This window comes from Macaca mulatta, chromosome 13 (genome assembly GCF_049350105.2).
Source record: "Macaca mulatta isolate MMU2019108-1 chromosome 13, T2T-MMU8v2.0, whole genome shotgun sequence".
NCBI classification, from domain to species: domain Eukaryota; kingdom Metazoa; phylum Chordata; class Mammalia; order Primates; family Cercopithecidae; genus Macaca; species Macaca mulatta.
In genome coordinates, this window is record NC_133418.1 from 92,327,428 (window position 1) to 92,346,881 (window position 19,454).

The window sequence follows — 19,454 nt, forward strand, 5'->3', positions numbered from 1 at the left end:
AATTGTATCTTCTGTTTAATTTATAGATAGGATTTTATTTTAGGAAGTTAAATTTCCTTATTATTACTGTGGTTTACATTTGCGATTTTTAAATTCTATCTTTGAAAAACTGAGTGAAATTTCTACCAACATATAGTAGTAAGAGTCTATTTCTGACAAATTTAAACTAGAAAACAATTATCCATTTGGAAACATTACTCTGTATTCTGGTTGAGCACTGCCCAGGAAGCATGTCTGCCCTAAAGAACAGACAATCAAACCTACAAAGGGAAAATCACTAGAAAGCTCTGGGAATGAATGTCAAACACCAATACGATTCCACCACATTTAGTAGTTACTGGGTTTGAAGCCTCTGGGATACAGAAGTATGACACAGCTTTAAATGAAGAACAATGATAACAAAATCAGATGGGAGGTGAATGTACCAGAAAAATATATTTCAAAGAACAACAATAAACAAAAACAAAAAGCCCAGGGCATTCAAAGAGTAGTGAGTGGCATTTGATTAGGAAAACTGGGAAAGCATACATGGCCGATGAGTGGCGCCTTTAATGCAAGCTAGGTTCTAAAGACTGAGAAAGATGATTGTCTCAAATGATATATATTTGCTTTCTGTAAACGTCATCCCCTTCTCTGAGTTCCCTGTGTTTATCCTTCCTGAAAAAAATGATATGCATAAAACGAATTACTTTTTTTTTTTTTTTTTTTTTTGAGACAGAGTCTCACTCTGCTGCTCAGGCTTGAGTGTAGTGGTGCAATCTTTGCAAAAGTAACGTATCCAACTTTCTCATTCAAAGGACACTGGAATATAAATTTACTCAGTAACAGCAAAAGCCAAAGAAAAAGAAATATTCATCAGTGCCATCTGATGAAGAAGAAGGCTTCATAGTATTCATGCAGAATATCTGGATAGTTATATTAAAGACCAATTTTATGTCAGGTAAATATACCATTTTTTTCTCTAAAATGTTAACTTTCCAGCACAATTTAAGAAATTAATGATCAAGTGAACCAATTTTAAGAAAGAAAAATGTGGCCGGGCGCGGTGGCTCAAGCCTGTAATCCCAGCACTTTGGGAGGCCGAGACGGGCGGATCACGAGGTCAGGAGATCGAGACCATCCTGGCTAACACGGTGAAACCCCGTCTCTACTAAAAATACAAGAAAATTAGTCGGGCGAGGTGGCGGGCGCCTGTAGTCCCAGCTACTCGGGAGGCTGAGGCAGGAGAATGGCGTGAACCCGGGAGGCGGAGCTTGCAGTGAGCCGAGATCGCGCCACTGCACTCCAGCCTGGGGCACAGAGCAAGACTCCCTCTCAAAAAAAAAAAAAAAAAAAAAAAAAAAAAAAAAAAAAAAAAAAAAAGAAAGAAAAATGTTTCTGAACACAACTACAGCAAGTTGTGATGCTAAAGTAATTTGATATGGCAGGTGAAAAGTATAATTGTATTTAGGCACACTATGGAGAGACAACTAATCATAGGCAAAGAGTTACACACACACACTGTAATTGTATTTAGGCACACTATGGAGAGACAACTAATCATAGGCAAAGAGTTACACACACACACACACACACACACACACACACACACACACACACACACAGAGCAACATTTCAGGATGAAGTGAAAAAAACCACTTCAGTGTATTAATACAGGTTTTGGAAACTCATATCATCCAATTTTTTCCTAAAGAAAAGGAAATGTGGCCAGGCGCAGTTGCTCACGCCTGTAATTCCAACACTCTGGAAGGCCAAGGCGGGCGGATCACCTAAGGTCAGGCATTCGAGACTAGCCTGGCCAACATGGTGAAACCTGGTCCCTACTAAAAAATACAAAAAGATTAGCCAGTTGTGGTGGTGTGTGCATACAGTCCCAGCTATTTGGGAGGCTGAGGCACGAGAATCACTTGAACCGGGGAGGTGGAGGTTGCAGTGAGCCAAGATTCCGCCACTGTATTCCAGCATGGGCAACAGAGCAAAGCCTTGTCTCAAAAAAAAAAAAAAGAAAAAAAAAAGAAATGGCATTCTCCTTATATATACACATTAGTACAAGGGCAAAATTTCTATTTGCAAGACAAATTTAGAAACCATCTTCAATAAAAAACTTTTATGAGAAATACTTCAGAAACATATTTGGAGAGTTTGCTAGTAGAATAGTAACTAATAAAAATAAAGAACAGGCCGGGAGTGGTGGCTCACACTTGTAATCCCAGCACTTTGGGAGGCCAAGGCAGGTGGATCACCTGAGGTCAGGAGTTGGAGATCAGCCTGGCCAACATGGTGAAACCCTGTCTCTACTAAAACTACAAAAATATTAGCCAGGCATGGTGGCACCTGCCTGTAATCCCAGCTACTCGGGAGGCTGAGACAGGAGAATCGCTTGAACTTGGGAGGTGGAGGTTGCAGTGAGCCAAGATCATGCCATTGCACCTGGGCGATGAGAACGAAACAGGACGGGACAGGAGGAAAGGAAAACAGAGGAGAGGGAGAGGAGAGGGAGAGGAGAGGGAGAGGAGAGGAAGAGGAGAGGAAAAGGAAAGGAAAGGAAAGGAAAGGAAAAAAGTTCTCAAAAATTTAGTCAGATGTCGTTTAGAATACAGATGGTTTTATACTTCATCTGTACTATCTACTACCATTTTTTTTTTCTGAGACTCTGTCACCTAGGCTGGAGTGCAGTGATGTGAATATAGCTTACTGCAGCCTCAAACTCGTGGGGTCAGGCAAACCTCCTGCCTAGCCTACTAAGTATCTAAGACTACAGGTGCCACCATGCCCAGCTAAATTTTTTAACTTTTTGCAGAGATGGGGTCTTTCTATATTGTCCAGACTTATTAATGATCTTTGGGATTAACCCTAAAACCTAGAGATTCATATACTAGATACATATAAAAGCAAATATAACTAGATACATATAAAAGCTAACAAACTATATTATAAAATGTCTTTTTTTTTTTTTTTTTTTTTTTTTTTGAGATGGAGTCTTGCTCTACTGTCTCCCAGGCTGTAGTGCAGTGGTGCAATCTCAGCTTACTGCAACTTCCGCCTCCCAGGTTCAACCTCACCCCCCAAGTAAATGAGATTACAGGCACCTGCCACCAAGCCCGGCTAATTTTTATTTTTCTTTTTCTTTAAGTAGAAACAGGTTTTCACCATATTGGCCAGGCTGGTCTCAAACTCCTCACCTCAAGTGACCCACCTGCCTTGACCTCCCAAAGTGCTGAGATTACAGGCATGAGCCACCGTGCCCAGGCTATATTGTAAAATGTCTTTAACAAAGTATTTCACTAATTTTATTGAACATACCTCTTTAAAACATGGTGAAGGGTTTCTGATTTGTTCTAGCATTGCCCACTTAACTGTTGCTTGTCGAATGTTTCCATCATATTCTCGAGAACTCTGTGTGCCACTGGGAGTGCCTCTAGATCGTTCGTATCCCGGTTCATTAAAATAAGGCTCAGCTACTAATATAAGGGACTGGACAGACACCAACACCTAAAGAATAAAGGAAAAGAACAGCTATGATGGGACATTTTTACTATGGGTTAACTGATACCCTGCTCCATCCACAAAGACTCTTCTTTAATATGTGTTTCCACAAATTTCTATCACAATAAAATCAATGTTTATGATTATAACCTGAAATATTTCATTATAAAAGCAAAATAAAATTAGGCACGATACAGCCATAAGTAACACTTATACATCTGTTTTTACTCTTGAATTCTTGAATAATAATAGATATGAAAAACCTATAAAAAATTTTTGTTTGTAAACAACTCATACCAACATTCTGCTCCAACTATTCTTAAGGAGCATAAAGCCAGCCATGCACTTTTTTTTTTTCTTTTTTTTAAATAAGACTGAGTTTCACTCTTGTCACCCAGGCTGGAGTGTAATGGCATGACCTTGGCTCCCTACAACCTCCGCCTCCTAGATCAAGCGATTCTCCTGTCTCAGCCTCCCGAGTAGCTGGGATTACAGGTGCCTGCCACCACACCCAACTAATTTTTGTATTTTTAGTAGAGACGGGGTTTCATCATGTTGGCCAGGCTGGTTTTGAACTCCTGACTTCAGGGGATCTGCTTGCCTCGGCCTCCCAAAGTGCTGGGATTACAGCCGTCAGCCACCGTGTCCAGCCTAGCCATGCACTCTTTAACAATACTCACTTAGAAAAAAAATGCCTGAGACCATTTTAAATTTTTATTCCAAGGAAAATTAACTGCTACAGTATCACAAAAACCTTATTAGAAATTCTCATTTTATTTTATTTCTTTGAGATGGAGTCTTGCTCTGTTGCCCAGGCTGCAGTGCAATGGTACAATCTTGGTTCATTGCATCCTCTGTCTCCTGGGTTCAAGCAATTCTCCTTCCTCAGCCTCTCAAGTAGCTGGGACTACAGGCGTGCATCGTCACCAAGCCCGGCTAATTTTTTTTTAAATTTTTAGTAGAGATGGGGTTTTGCCATGTTGGCCAGGCTGATCTCAAACTTCTGACCTCAGGTGATCCGCCCACCTTGGCCTCCCAAAGTGCTGGGAGTACAGGCGTGAGCCATCGCACCCAGCCAGAAATTCTGATTGACGAGATGGTCTTATGGTTCTAAGACCACTTCCAACCCACCACTTATTTACCAGAAGGCTTGTTTCTCCAGATGTAACATATATTAAGAGAGGTGATTTCTAGCTAATACAGTATTTCCAGTTAACAGATCTACAGAAGTCAATAAAGTAACATCTTTGAAGGCAGGAAAACATCAGATATTATCTACCCAATTCATAAATGAAAAAGAACAGCAATTACACTTTGGTTAGGCACAATGATTAAACAGTCCCATAGATATGCATCTTATAAGTCAAAGTTAAAGAGAACTTTAAAAATGAGTACTCAAAAGTAACATATTTGACCCAAAACAGAAAGGGTTAAATGTGACCTGAAGTGACCATACTGATGCCAAGGTCAACTATGGGAAAAATTTTAATTCATATTATTTCTGAGACAAAGATCTCATATTTTTAATTTTTATTTATTTATTTATTTATTTTGAGACAGTGTCTTGCTTTGTTGCTCAGGTTGGAGTGCAGTGGTGCCATCTCAGCTCACTGCAACCTCTGCCTCCCGGGTTCAAGTGATTCTCCTGCCTCAGCCTCCCGAGTAGCTGGGGTTACAGGTGCCTGTGACCCCATCCCACTAATTTTTGTATTTTTAGTAGAGATGGGTTTCTCCATATTGGCCAGTCTGTTCTTGAACTCCAGGCCTCAAGTGATCTGCCTGCCTCCCAAAGTGCTGAAATTACAGGCATGAGTCACCTCGCCCAGCCAGAGATCTCACATGTACTGACACTTCTGAGACAACTTCCCAAGGCATAGTTGTTAGTTACTGTCCTCTTCCCTCTTAAATAATTGTCCTCTTCTGTTAATATAAGTAGGGTATAATTGCATTTTTGTACAAAAGCACAGAAAGAAATTAAATATCCATTACAAATTTATAAAAAAGGACTCTTATTTATTTAACCTCATCTCCTTTGATACACAGTATGGTTTTATAGATCTCAGGCAGTTAGAGTAATCTAAAAATTACTTTAGATTCACAGCCTATTTTGTTTAAAACAGCAAAGTAAAGCCCACTAAAGGAAGCATAAAATGTTTTGCAGATGCTGGGGCCTATTTGACAGCGAAAGGTGGGAGGAGGGAAAAGATCAGAAAAAAATAACTACCGGCTGGGCGCGTTGGCTAACGCCTGTAATCCTAACACTTTGGGAGGCTGAGGCAGACAGATCACTTGAGATCAGGGGCTCGAGGCCAGCCTGGTCAGCATGGTGAAACCCTGTCACTACTAAAACTACAAAAATTAGCCAGGTGTGGTGGTGCGTGTCTGTGATCTCAGCTACTCAGGAGGCTAAGGTGGAAGGATAGCTTGAACCTGAGACGCAGAGGTTGTAGTGAGCCAAGATGGTGCCCAGCCTGGGCCACAGAGTGGGACCCTGTCTCAAAAAAAAAAAAAAGAAAAGAAAAAGAAAAAAGGAAAAACAAAACAAAACTACTGTGTACTAAGCTTAGTACCTGGGTGACAAAATAATCTGTATAGCAAACCCTTGTGACGTGAGTTTACCTATGTAACAAACCTGCTGTGGAACCCCTGAACCTAAAACAAAAGTTAAACAAAAAAGAATGAGGGTTTTGTGTACCAGAAAAAAGGAACAAGAAATTACATCTGAGAAATAAATGTGGCTATAATTTATTGTCTGCTAAGAGAGAAAAAGGTAAAGTTTATATTTGATAACAGGAACAACAAAAGATTCATTATCAGAGACCAATACTTCCTGCAATTAAATTCAAAAAATACTTTATGACATGGGTTATCTTACCACTGGGTGGCCCAGCAGACATTACCTTTTTGGAAGAGCATCAATGCCACTTTATTTTTCAATAGTGAACTTAGCTATTTAATAGCGATAATACACATTTTAGGAAATTTCTGGACCCCTGGATTGTCTGAACTGGACAGTCATTTTAATGCACACTACATTTTACTAGAGGCAGGAAATAAGCAGAGAAACAGTAAACCCTTGGGATGAAGGATTTCCTCTTTTAAAAAAATCAGATTTTCAGTATTATAAAATAAAACTTTAGGCTTGAGAAACAGTGTAAAATATTTGAAGTCATAGGGATCACAGTATAGTTATCTGTACATTTAGAACCTGTATTTTCATCATCTGTAAAATGGGCATCAGATCTACTTGTGTTACAGGATGAATGAAAGAATTAAATAAACTTTAAACTACAGAACAAAATCAATTCTGCACTAAAAATAATTTCTGTAAGTATATTAGAGGCATGCAAAAAAGCAGCCAGCATGAATTGTCTGATCAACAGAACTTCACTTAAAAAGCTACTTGGATCAAACCAAAAAATAGTATTTATTTTACTTTTACCAGGCTAAAGTGTTTTCTTAGAATCTGAGTCGAAAATCAATTGGTAATTAACATAAAAACATATAGTATATATTATATATATACATATATTTACATTGATGTAATAATCATCAGTATTTATTTTCAATCCATAATGTAGGCTCACTGATTTGAGTCAATTTGTTGATATTTTCAGAGTAAAGACTTTTATTGACAGGCCAAATTTACTGTCTCTCTCCTTTTTATTGATTGCTTTTTATTTTTTAGATAGAGTCTCCCTGTCACCCAGGCTAGAGTGGAGTGCCGTGATCTCGGCTCAATGCAACCTCCTCCTCCCGGGTTCCAGCGATTCTCCTGCCTCGGTCTCCTATTTGCTGGGATTATAAGCACACAACACCTCGTCTGGCTAATTGTACTTTGTATTTTTAGTAGAGATGGGGGTCTCACCATGTTGGTCAAGCTGGTCTCGAACTCCTGACCTCAAATGATCCACCCATCTCAGCCTCCCAAAGTGCTGTGCCAACACATCTGACCCCCTCTCCTTTTTTAGTTTCACGTTAGCATCTGCACAACCGTAAGAGGCTCTCATAATCTGTTCAGGAACAGAAATCAAGAAACACAGAAAACAGTGGGCACTGCGCCTGGCCTGGTATTTTTTTTGAAGGGAGTTTTGGCTAAACTCTATTTTTGTTTTATGCCTCAACTTGAGATTTTAGATTACACATAAGATGAGACTCCACTATGCTAATTGCTCACCTATAAGCTATTTAATATGTATTTCCTAGTAATCTATCTTTTTTGGGGTTTACTATATTCTTGGTCACTAAAAATTTTTAAAAATACTACACAGTTCTTTATTTCTTAAGTGAAAATGTCAGAGAAATTTTGTTTACTTGCAAAAAGCTTGAGGTCTGAGGATTCCACTTCTCTTCTGGTCTTCCATGCCACGTGTTTAAGATGCTTAAACAAACCTGACAAAGGAAAAAAGCGTCAACAGAACTGAAAAAAGAGTGCTTAACAGAAATGCTGCAGAGTATATAAAACTTGAGATATTTTTGTAGGATGCCTAACGAGGTGTAGCTTTTTATTTTGTTTCCAGATGCGTATTCATTACGAGTATTCTGGTTAAATATTGAAAAGTTACATGCTGTAGTTTTAGTATTTTGTCTTTGTAATTTACAGAAGTTATTGGAGAAAATAAACTTGTTTCATTTAAAAAATAAAAAGAGAGAGAAAAAAGAGTGCTTAAAAACAAACTGTCCTAATGAGAAGTAAAAACATAATGCTATCATGTCAAAATATCTCAGTTTTATATGTCTCCAGACAAAACCCTAAGGGTTGGTCTGTTAAAACAAATTGGCATCTTCAGATGTGATTCAAATTTGTGTGGCATTATAACTTTTTCATAATGCAAAACGGACCAGCACCTATTATGTCAACACAAATAACATTTTAATGAAAACTAAATTATTTTAAAAGGAAAATATTTTTAATTAGCACATAGTTGTACCTATTTATGGGGTACAGTGTGATATTTCAATATGTGTATACAATGTGTAATGATCAAAATAGGGTAATTATTGTATCCATCACCTCAAACCTCTCAGTGTTGGTAACATTCAACATCCTCTCTTCTAGCTGTTTGACAAAATAAAATTTTTATTTACTATAGTCACCCTACTGTGCTATACAACAGCAGAACCTATTCCTCCTATCTAGCTGTAATTCTGTATCCATTAACCAACCTCTCCCTATTCCCTCCTCTGTACCTTTCCCTCCCAGCCTTTAGTACCACTATTCTACTCTCTACGTTGATTGAGATAAATTTTTTTAGCTTCTACATGAGTGAGAACGTGCAGTATTTATCCTTCAATGCTTGATGTATTTCACTTAACATAATGTCCCACCAGGGACTATGTTGCTATGAAAGGAAGGATCTCGTCCTTTTCATGGCTGAATAGTATTCCACTGTGTATAAATAACCATGTTTTATTTATCCATTCACCTGTTGATGGCCGCTAAGTTGATTCTGTATCTTGGCTATTCTGTACAGTGCTGCAATAAACAGCAGTGCAAATATCTCTTCAAGATTATGATTTTCTTTCCCTTGGATGTATTGTCAATAGTGGGACTGATAGATCACAAGCTAGTTCTATTTTTACTAAAATATTTTTAGTAAAGAAAAGTGGTACTATTCCATATTTTTGTATATTTCTTTTTTTTTTTTTTTTTTTTTTTTTTGAGACGGAGTCTCGCTCTGTCGCCCAGGCTGGAGTGCAGTGGCGCAATCTCGGCTCACTGCAAGCTCCTCCTCCCGGGTTCACGCCATTCTCCTGCCTCAGCCTCCCGAGTAGCTGGGACTACAGGCGCCCACAACCGCGCCCGGCTAATTTTTTGTATTTTTAGTAGAGACGGGGTTTCACCGTGGTCTCGATCTCCTGACCTTGTGATCCGCCCGCCTCGGCCTCCCAAAGTGCTGGGATTACAGGCGTGAGCCACCGCGCCCGGCCATTTTTGTATATTTCTTTCTAAATTCTGAAAATGCAAAACAGCTTAACAGAAGAGACCTTGATTTAATTATCTGCCTCTACATTCAACTAGTTGCAATATACTCCTTTGATTGAAGTATATGGATCAAATCTAGCCTCACACAAACAGACCCCCTAAAAGAGTATTCAGGCTTCCCAGGGTTCCTCAAAATATACTTAAAGATAACGTTAGATACTTACTCACTTAGCAGGGAGAGAACTGGGGACACTTAATCTGACCTGTAACTACTCTTGTAATAAAAATAAAACTGGGCCATATCACGTGTTCTTCTGGCATATACTCTATCAACATAAAATATACTCATCAGATTTTGTAAATTTTTAACAATTTCATATAATGGCCAACAGATTTGGATAACAGGTGGATAGGTGGTTCTTTTTTTTTTTTTTTTTTTTTTTTTTTTAAGACAGAGTTTTGCTCCTGTAGCCCAGGCTGGAGTACAATGGCGCAATCTGGGCTCAGTGCAACCTCCGCCTCCCGGGTTCAAGCACTTCTCCTCCCTCAGCCTCCTGAGTAGCTGAGATTACAGGCATGTGCCACCACGCCCAGCTAATTTTCTATTTTTAATAGAGACGAGGTTTCTCCATGTTGGTCAGGCTGTTCTCAAACTCCCGACCTCAGGTGATCCACCCGCCTCAGCCTCCCAAAATGCTGGGATTACAGGCATGAGCTACCAAGCCCAGCATAGGTGGTTCTTGTAAATGCAGAAAGGTCTGTCTCCTTACTACTCTTTCAATGCTCTGTGAAAGCAAGAACGCAAAATACATTAATTCATTCAACAGGTAGTTGATTAATAATTTAAAAAGAGTTGTATCTGTAAAGTCTTGTGTATTATTCAAAGTGCTGTCATATATATACCATTTGACCTTTAGTGCAAGCTTGTGCAACCCGCAGGCCACATGCAGCCCAGGACGGCTTTGAATGCAGCCCAAAACAAAATTGTTAAGTTTTAAAAACTATTATGAGATTTTTTGGCTATTTTTTTTTTTAAGCTCATTAGCTATATTGTTTGTGTTAGAGAATTTTCGTGTGGCCCAAGACAATTATTCTTCTTCCAAAGTGGCCCAGGGAAGCCAAAACATTGGGCAGCCCTGCTTTAGAGCATTCTTGGGACTAACAATGGCAGGTATGTATCCTCATACCTAACTGTAGATATAGGACCTAAGGTTAAATGCTAACAGTGTGTAAACTTGAAAAATAAGTCCACAATTGTGTGTACCATGGAACACATAGGTAAGTATGATGGTAAAAGACTATTAATTTAAGACTCCCAAGCCCTGACCCTCTTCTCTATGCAATGAAGCCTTGAGAATTATTTTCTTAAATACATCTTAATATTTTACACTTACACTCTATTCAAGTTACAGTGTCTCAAGTAAAGTCAACGTTGCTATTTCTTCTTCCCTACTCACTTATAGAAAACCTGTTGTTTGTTCTTCCAAAGAAAGTTCTGCCTCTGGTCAAATCTTTTGCAACAAACCCAAAAAACTAATTCTAGTTTTATGATTTGAGCTAATGATAATTTGCAACCACATATCTGAGGCAGGCTGTAACTTTTGAAATTCTTCTCTTCTAGATTTCAAAACACTGAACACTCAGCACAGAATTTACCACTGAATTTCAGAGGTATCCAAAATACCTCTGAAAAAAGAGATTACTCTTCTAAATCTAATTTTAAAAGGTTTATGGTAATATGAGATGATTTTTATTATATCTTTTGGTCAGCTTTTTTGTAAATGGGAATGCATCTTCCTACTTTTAATACAAGAAAATGTAAAAACACTTGAATATAAGGTACACCTTAAAATAAGTTCATAATAGTGTGTATCATAGAACTTTACGTTAAGTCCCTGAGTAAATTCTTAAGACTGTAAGGGCTTCTTAACACTTAACTGTTTCTGCTCTTTTCAGTTTCTTCTCTTCTATTCCTTAAGCTAATCTGGATGTAGGGAAGAGAAGTACAAAGAAACCCATGCCCTCTTAGAAAGCAGATAACTGAAACAAAATTTTTCTTCAAATTACAAAGAACCTTTGTATACAATCATTGGCATTTGAAACAAAAGACTGCAATTAAATTACCTTGCCGTCATTATAAAGGTTTGGATTGAATCGCACGCTATGACCACCAGTTGTCTCTAGATTCACAAGAGGGGGTGAACTGGGATAATCTTGAGGAAAATACACATCAAACTCAAAGCAGCCATTTGCGTAAGGGGTGTCCGCCGGACCAGTTATTAGAACCTGGATATATATAAACATACAAAAGCCTATGTTAATATTCCTAAACATTGATATTTAGAAAAATACAATCCAACATAAGAACAACCTTCATTTTTGGAGATGGAGTCCCACGCTGTCACCTAGGCTGGAGGGCAGTGGCATGATCTCAGCTCACTGCAACCTCCGCCTCCTGAGTTCAAGCAATTCTCCTGCCTCAGCCTCCTGAATAGCTGGGATCACAGGCACCTGCCAACATGCCCGGTTAATTTTTGTATTTTTTAGTAGAGATAGGTTTCCCCCTGTTGTCCAGGCTAGTCTCAAACTCCTAGCCTCAAGTGATCCGCTTGCCTCAGCCTCCGTAAGCGCTGGGATTACAGGCTTGAGCCACTGTGTCCGGCTGAAATAAGAACAGTTTTCTTTTTTTTGTTGAGACAGTCTCACTCTCTGGCCCAGGCTGGAGTCCAACAGTGTCATCTCGGCTCATTACAACCTCCACCTCCCGGGTTCAAGCAATTCTCCTGCCTTAACCTCCTGAGTAGCTGGGATTACAGGCACACACTACCATGCCCAGCTAATTTTTGTATTTTCAGTAGAGATGAGGTTTCACCATATCAGCCAGGCTGTTCTCAAACTCCTGACCTCAACTGATCTGCCCACCTTGGCCTCCCAAAATGCCAGGATTACAGGCATGAGCCAGCATACCCTTTTTCTTTTTTTTTTGAGATGGAGTCTCACTCTGCCGCCCAGGCTGGAGTGCAGTGGCGAGATCTCAGCTCACTGCAATCTCCGCCTCCCAGGTTCAAGTGATTCCCCAGACTCAGCCTGCCAACTACTGGGATTACAGGTACCTGTCACCACACCCAGCTAATTTTTATATTTTTAGTAGAGACAGGGTTTCACCATGTTAGCCAGGCTGGTCTGGAACTCCTGACCTCAAGAGATCTGCCTACCTCGGCCTCCCAAAGTGCTGGGATTACAGGCATGAGCCTATCCAAAAAATCAAAAGGAGCAAGCAAACAAATAAAACTTTCTACAAGTCAATGGGCCAATAGTTTTAGCTGTGTATCTATGGAAGACAGAATGCCTAACCCATGAATTAAATCATAAATATAAAGAAAATTTTCTTTTTCAGGTTAAATGTTAAACATTTTCTTGATGCAGCAGACTCTTGGAATTTAAGGCCAGATTATCATGTGTTAAACATAAAAGTAGCGATTATATATTATTGTATTACCCGTAATTCACAGATCTTAGGAATTTAAAAAAACACAAATTTCCTAGAAAAGAAAGAAAATGATTAAGTTTTGAAGAGTGACACTATAAAACAGGAGAGAAGTATCTTGGACGACAAAATGGAAATCCTGTAACATTTTTTAACTGATCAGCATTAAATCCTTTGATACTGTAACCAGCTTCATACAATCTTTGCTCAAGGATGATGGCTCTTTTGATATTTTCTAAATTTTTATTTTCAACAGCAGTGTGATCCACACACTCTGAACTAACATTAGAAAAGGGCTCTTTATGGAGGCTGCAGTGAGCTGTGATCACATCACTGTACTACATACAGCGCGAGCAACAGTGAGACCCTGTCACCAAAACAAAAGGAGTGGGGTGAGGGGCTCCTTTCACTGCAGTCTAAAATGGTCACCAAAATTTCTAGTGTTTTGTATAATTTATTTGTATAATATTTCTAATTTTGTATAAACATTTGAGTAATCAGATGAGCCAAGGAGATAAGGGAGAATGCTTCGTTATCATTATTTTTTACCTTCATGATGTCAAGTCGCTCCTCATCACAGCGTACAAACACACTAGAGGATGAAGACAGAGGCAGTGAGGTTGAAAGTGTCACAGCTTCCTGGGCAAGGCGGCGAGCTCGGGCAGCACTGTTCGCATCATTAGCATTTTTCACCTGAGACATGTAGTGGTAATTGACTTTAAATCCCAATTTCCCATCTTCATCTTCAGAAACCATTTCAAATGTATCTAAAAGGAGAAGAAAAAATAAAACCTAGAACTGGAAAAAACTGTTCCAGTTCCATAATGACAAAAATCACAAATAATCACTAGTCCTTCTCTCACCCAACTGGAGTGAACTTCCAACCATGGAAGAATAGCAGAAGTGTAAATGTTTACATAACACCTATATATTAGCACTGCCAGATGGATTAGCACTGCCAGATGGATGGACTGTTGTCTTTCACATGCTACAGGGATACATTTTAAGGTTTATAAAAAACAATCTACCAGATGCAAGAAATGGGCCCATTACTATGCCCAGTGGAAAATTTTTACATCATGTGGAGGACAGGGTCTATTAACTCAAAGATTTTTTTTAAATGATTCAATCAAAGACAATGGCTACTTGATAAAACATGCACAGCCTGTTTTAATCAATAATTTCTCTTCTGTTAATTCGTCCTATAGAATCCTGGATATGCACAAATATTTACAGGTAATGATAGCCATTGAGATGTTGCATATGATATTTAAAAACTGGAAACAACCTAAAGTTCCACTTACTGGTTAAACAAATGGCAGCCAATCATATTAGGGAATATTAGGCAGTTAGTAAGTATCAAGTTGTAAAAGAATGATACTACAAAATATTTGATACATATGGTTGAAAATGTAGTTTCTTAAAAAAGCATCAACTGAAAACTTGTATGTTTTCAGACATATTTTGAAAGCCAATGGGGAGCCAACTTGATTATGTTTAAAGTCACATACTTGGAGAGTTTATGATTTTATGTAGTATGAGAGAACTCTTCTAGCTAGCTAACATTAATGAAGGGCTCTGGACATATGATTCTAAATTTCTGACAGGTAGTAACTTTAAACCAGAATCTCTCACACGTAAGGATCCATAAACACATTCATGGTCATGAAATGAAACTTTCCGGATTGAAAGAACTCGTTAAAGAATTTGCAGACATGAAATGTGACTAAACGCTTTCAAGTACAAGAACAATGCCACATATTTTTAAAAGCCATTAGCTGACATATTTTTGATGACCTAGGAAGCGGAATGAAATCTAAAACCCAATAAAATATTTATGTCCAACAGAAACACACATACACAAACACATGTCTGCAAATTCTTTTCTGACCCTCTTCCCCTCCCCTTGAGTGTTGGCTGGACTTAATGAGTGATGGTGTACACTTTTCTGAATTCCTGACCCATGTAAAGAGTGAGATAATAAAGGTCAGATTTTTTTTTTTTTTTTTTTTGAGACGGAGTCTTGCTCTGTCACCCAGACTGGAATGTCTCGGCTCACTGCAACCTCCACCTCCCGGATTCAAATGATTCTCCTGGCTCAGCTTCCTGAGTAGCTGGGATTACAGGCACCTGCCACCACACCCAGTTAATTTCTGTATCTTTAATAGAGATGGGGTTTCATCACGTTGGCCATGCTGATCTCAAACTCCTGACCTCGTGATCCGCCCACCTTGGCCTCCTGAAGTGCAGGAGTAGAGGCGTGAGCCACCATGCCCGGCCAGGTCAGTTTTTTAAAGCAAATAAGTTATAGTGGTAATTTATGTGACAATATATAATACAGAACTATTTGATAAAACAACAAACAAGCCAAAAAAACCTTGGTAATTGTTAAATACATATAAACTAAATAAAGTGTTTGGTTTTAGTACTTTAATACACAAAGGAATTTTCAATAAAAAAATTCAATAAAATATTTATTATTTAAAAACCAAGTTAATATTATTACTTAGAGTGAAGTTAACAGATTAGATTGCCAAGCTGAGTCAGGAAAAAGGCTCTAAAATCATTAGACACTGACCAAAACTCTAAGAAAAGTATAAATCACTTTCATATATATTATCTCTTGTGCTCTTTATGGCAAACCTGAAAGGTAAGCAGAGCAAAACCTAAATGATTTATAATGAGGTTTCAAAGACAATAGGACAAAAATTTGTTTTCTGAATCCTAATTTAGCATTTAAAAAAATATAGTCCAAGATTTTTGGGTTGTTTCTCAAGGATGAAAAAGCAGCATAGACAGTAATAGTTAATAATGGTCATCAAAATTTGGTATGTAAGTGTTTTCTCATAAATCAGTACCATATAAAGGGTACTGATATGATCTTTTTGCCAGTTCTTACTTGTCAAGAGTTTTGGAATGGGAAAAGCTAGAACTGAACTACGTGTAACTACATTTTCTAAAAGTGAATTGCAAGGCAATCTAAAATGGCAAGAGTAACAGACTTAGTTCAAAATTCTGAGTCTTGGCTTCCTTCAGGCCAGGATGTACAGAAATGAAGAAGTAAATAAGGAAAAACATTTTCTGCCTGTTTCGTAGACACTTGGCTTTGATTTCATTTTTTCTAGGCTCTTACAGTCCTATTGAAGTCACAGTTTATAACTAAAAATATAGACATAAATTCAAGAGGCAAAGATGATAAAAAATGTTGACATGTATGAAGTAAAATTCATGTTACAAGCAATTTTTAAAATCTTTAATTTGCTAAAACACATTTCAATAGCACTGTTAAAAAATGGAAAGTGAGATCTTAAGCAAATCAAAAACTTCATCTTACCAAACTGTAATTTCTTCATAACAGCTACATATTTTTCTTCAAGTGACTTTAATACTGACAAAGGTTTGGGTTTCATAGCCGCCTTCTTGGAGTATTCACCTAGTTTTTTTTCTGTTATTTAATATTTCAAGATAAATAACATAAGTATACATTTAAAAAAATAAAACTAAAAACAATTCACCTCTAGAGTTCGAATTTTGAATTCCAAAAAACTGTCAACTTCTTCCCAATTATCTTATTACAACCACTCTGAGAATAACAAATTTCTATTTCATAAACATAATAAAGTAAACAACATAATCATCTCAAGAAGTGAAACAATAGATAATTCAGATCACTTTCTTCAGGTAACATAGGAAAATCTCTCTCTTTCTCTCTCTCTCTCTCTCAATCTCTCTCTCCCAGGCTTGGAGTACAGTGGTGCAATCACAGCTAACTGCAACCTCAACTTCCCAGGCTAAGGTAATTCTCCCACTTCAGCCTTCCAGGTAGCCGGGACTACAGGCACATGCCACTATGCCCAGCTAATTTTTCATGTATTTCGTAGACACAGGGTTTCATCATGTTGCCCAAGCTGATCCTGAACTCCTGAGCTCAGGTTATCTACCCACTTAGTCCTCCCAAAGTGCTGGGATTAAAGGTGTGAGTCACTATGCTGGCCAAAAATATCAATTTAAGCTAAATTCTCATACACAGTCTTAATGTACTATTTTCTATCTAATACAAAGGCATTTTTCAATTTCATGAATTTCAGTGGGAAGAAATATTTATGATGTATGTTCTCAGCCTACTAAACTTAGCAATCATATATAGCAGAAATATTTTAAAATTAGACTATACATGATTGAAATCAGATAAAGAACAAAACCTAACAGAGAACAAAATTTTTAGGTAAATGAACTTGCTTTAAAATCATTAACATAAAGCAAAAAGAGAAAGGCAGTTTTCAGTAAGTGAATGAAACATCTTTAAATCAAATGAAAAGTGGCATAATAGGAAAAGTTTTGTACCTTGATTTGCTTGCCGCAAACTGGTGGTGGCTGCATAAACTATCTCAGCCGTCTTTTGGATGTCTGGTACCAAAAGAGTAAGTCCTTCTGGTTCTTGATCAGATGCATCTGGTTTTACTCCTGTTTTAACATTTTCCCTTTTAGATCTGAATTTTTTTTTAATATGGAAAGAAATGCAAGGAAAAATAAGATTTTACGACTAAAACACCTTCATAAATCAATAATAGTGGCAAAATATAGAAATGAGAGTGTGCATTTGTCACACACATGATCTGTATTAACTTGCTTTTGAAGCCATTGGTTAATAAAGTTATGGGTAGGTTTTCCCTTCTAACATAAAATCAGACAAGAGACAGACATTATACAAATGTCATCCTGTATAAGACCCAGATACCTGATGTCCTTAGAGACACACTTTTAAAAACACATCTAATTATAAATATATAGAGAGAGAAATCACTTATATACTTAAAATATTTGAGAATTAAAGGACCACAAGCAGTTTTTAAATTTTAATACTATTTGTATTTCACTCAGAATTAAATTTCTAAGGAAAAAAAAAAACATATTTTAGAGTAAAATGTAGGTTCATTACTGCGTGTCTTAATACAATGTGTTTCTATACACTGCATCTTTTAATGAAATACTAAGTTTTAGGGCATATTCATTTTAAAGATATTATTCTGTCATTTCCTGTCAGGATCTAAAATGTACCCAATTTCATTTCAAATTGTTATCACAATAGGATGTATTACAGCAAAGTTTAAGAATATAGGACATTAAATTTTTATTTATATTTTCTAGATAAATGTACTAGTAGTTTAATACAAGAGTCACCGAACACAACTAAACATTATTTCCTTTTCTCTATTCCAACTCTCAGCACGTTATTCACATAATAAACATCTTTACACTACTGCTTAGAACTTTAAAAATCTACATCTTTATAATTCCTTAAATAGATCATTTGAAACAAACTAAAATCATATATAAGTGTTAAAAATATTTATGCTGAGGTATGATCTAAACTACACATCGCTTATTTTTTTAGTTGTATACCTACCTAAAAAGGGACTTGGTCATTATATTAAAATGCGATCTCACAAAGTGGTCATGGAGCCTTAGAAAACTATAAAAAGGATAACAGACAGTAGAAGAATCCTTAACAAATAGGCTGGGCACGGTGGCTCACGCCTGTAATCCCAACACTTTGGGAGGCCGAGGCGGGCGGATCACCTGAGGCTGGGAGTTCAAGACCACCCTGAACAACATGGAGAAACCCCATCTCTACCAAAAACGCAAAATTAGCTGGGCATGGTGGTGCATGCCTGTAATCCCAGCTACTCAGGAGGCTGAGGCAGGAGAATCACTTGAACCCGGGAGGCGGAGGTTGCAGTGAGCCGAGAGATCGTGCCATTGCATTCCAGCCTGGGCAACCAAGAGTGAAACCCCATCTCAAAAAAACAAACAAACAAACAAAAAAAAACAAAGAAGAAGATTCCTTAACAAATAATACTATGTCATCTACATACAAATGAACCTTTCCTTGTCACAAAAACAAAAATCTGCTCAGAAGCAATTCAATCCTTAAGGTAGATAAATAGTAAACTAAGAAGCCACTCAAGTGGGTAGGAAGAATAAATGAAAATAGTATCATGCATGTGTTTTGAATTTAGTTCCTATAACGTGTAAACAAAAACTAGTTTCTACAGAGATGTTTAACTAGAAGGTAAAAACTTAATGTCACTTGACTTAACTGAAGGGTAGAATATGTCACTGAATAGACTGCCTTTTCTCCTGTGGTCTCTTCTTATCTTCCCTGAGCTATAAGAAGTTAGAGAACACATAGCCACTTTCCTTTACCACTCAGGAAATGACTTGGCAGATGTTACACTGTACACCATTTCAGTCATCAACTGTCGTCTGTGTACATGTATCTGAATACATGTTTTTGTACATATAAGGAGAGTATAGTGTATGTCTGAAGACTGAAATACCAGAGGATTTTACTGCTACAGTCAACTACTATACTGTGTCTTTTATAGCTATGAAATTAAGGTGAGACTGTAGTTTAACAGTGAGTCACTTCTTAATAAAGATATGATTCTGGCAGAGTAACTCAGATTACCAACTTCTGCATTTGTCAATAGCTATTAACAATCAGTGTCAAACACTGAGAATGAAGAGAAGTGCATAAGCTGCTTGACAGTA

The 19,454-nt window shown here is 37.6% G+C and overlaps 1 protein-coding gene across 32 annotated transcripts in view; it reads right to left on the minus strand.

Moving 5' to 3' along the window:
* The window catches only part of BIRC6 (baculoviral IAP repeat containing 6), a 255,908-nt gene that overhangs the window by 8,417 nt on the left and 228,037 nt on the right, over window positions 1-19,454 (minus strand). For all 32 annotated transcript variants that reach the window (XR_013402861.1, XM_077959773.1, XM_077959772.1 and 29 more), the window contains 6 exons: window positions 17,244-17,389; window positions 16,234-16,344; window positions 13,449-13,666; window positions 11,537-11,698; window positions 7,801-7,878; window positions 3,304-3,492 (listed from right to left, as the gene is read on the minus strand). Coding sequence is in view for 31 of the 32 variants with exons in the window: in XM_077959773.1 (XP_077815899.1) it covers window positions 3,304-3,492; window positions 7,801-7,878; window positions 11,537-11,698; window positions 13,449-13,666; window positions 16,234-16,344; window positions 17,244-17,389 (904 nt within the window). In the remaining variant the exon portion in view is untranslated. The remainder of the gene's footprint in view (window positions 1-3,303; window positions 3,493-7,800; window positions 7,879-11,536; window positions 11,699-13,448; window positions 13,667-16,233; window positions 16,345-17,243; window positions 17,390-19,454) is intronic.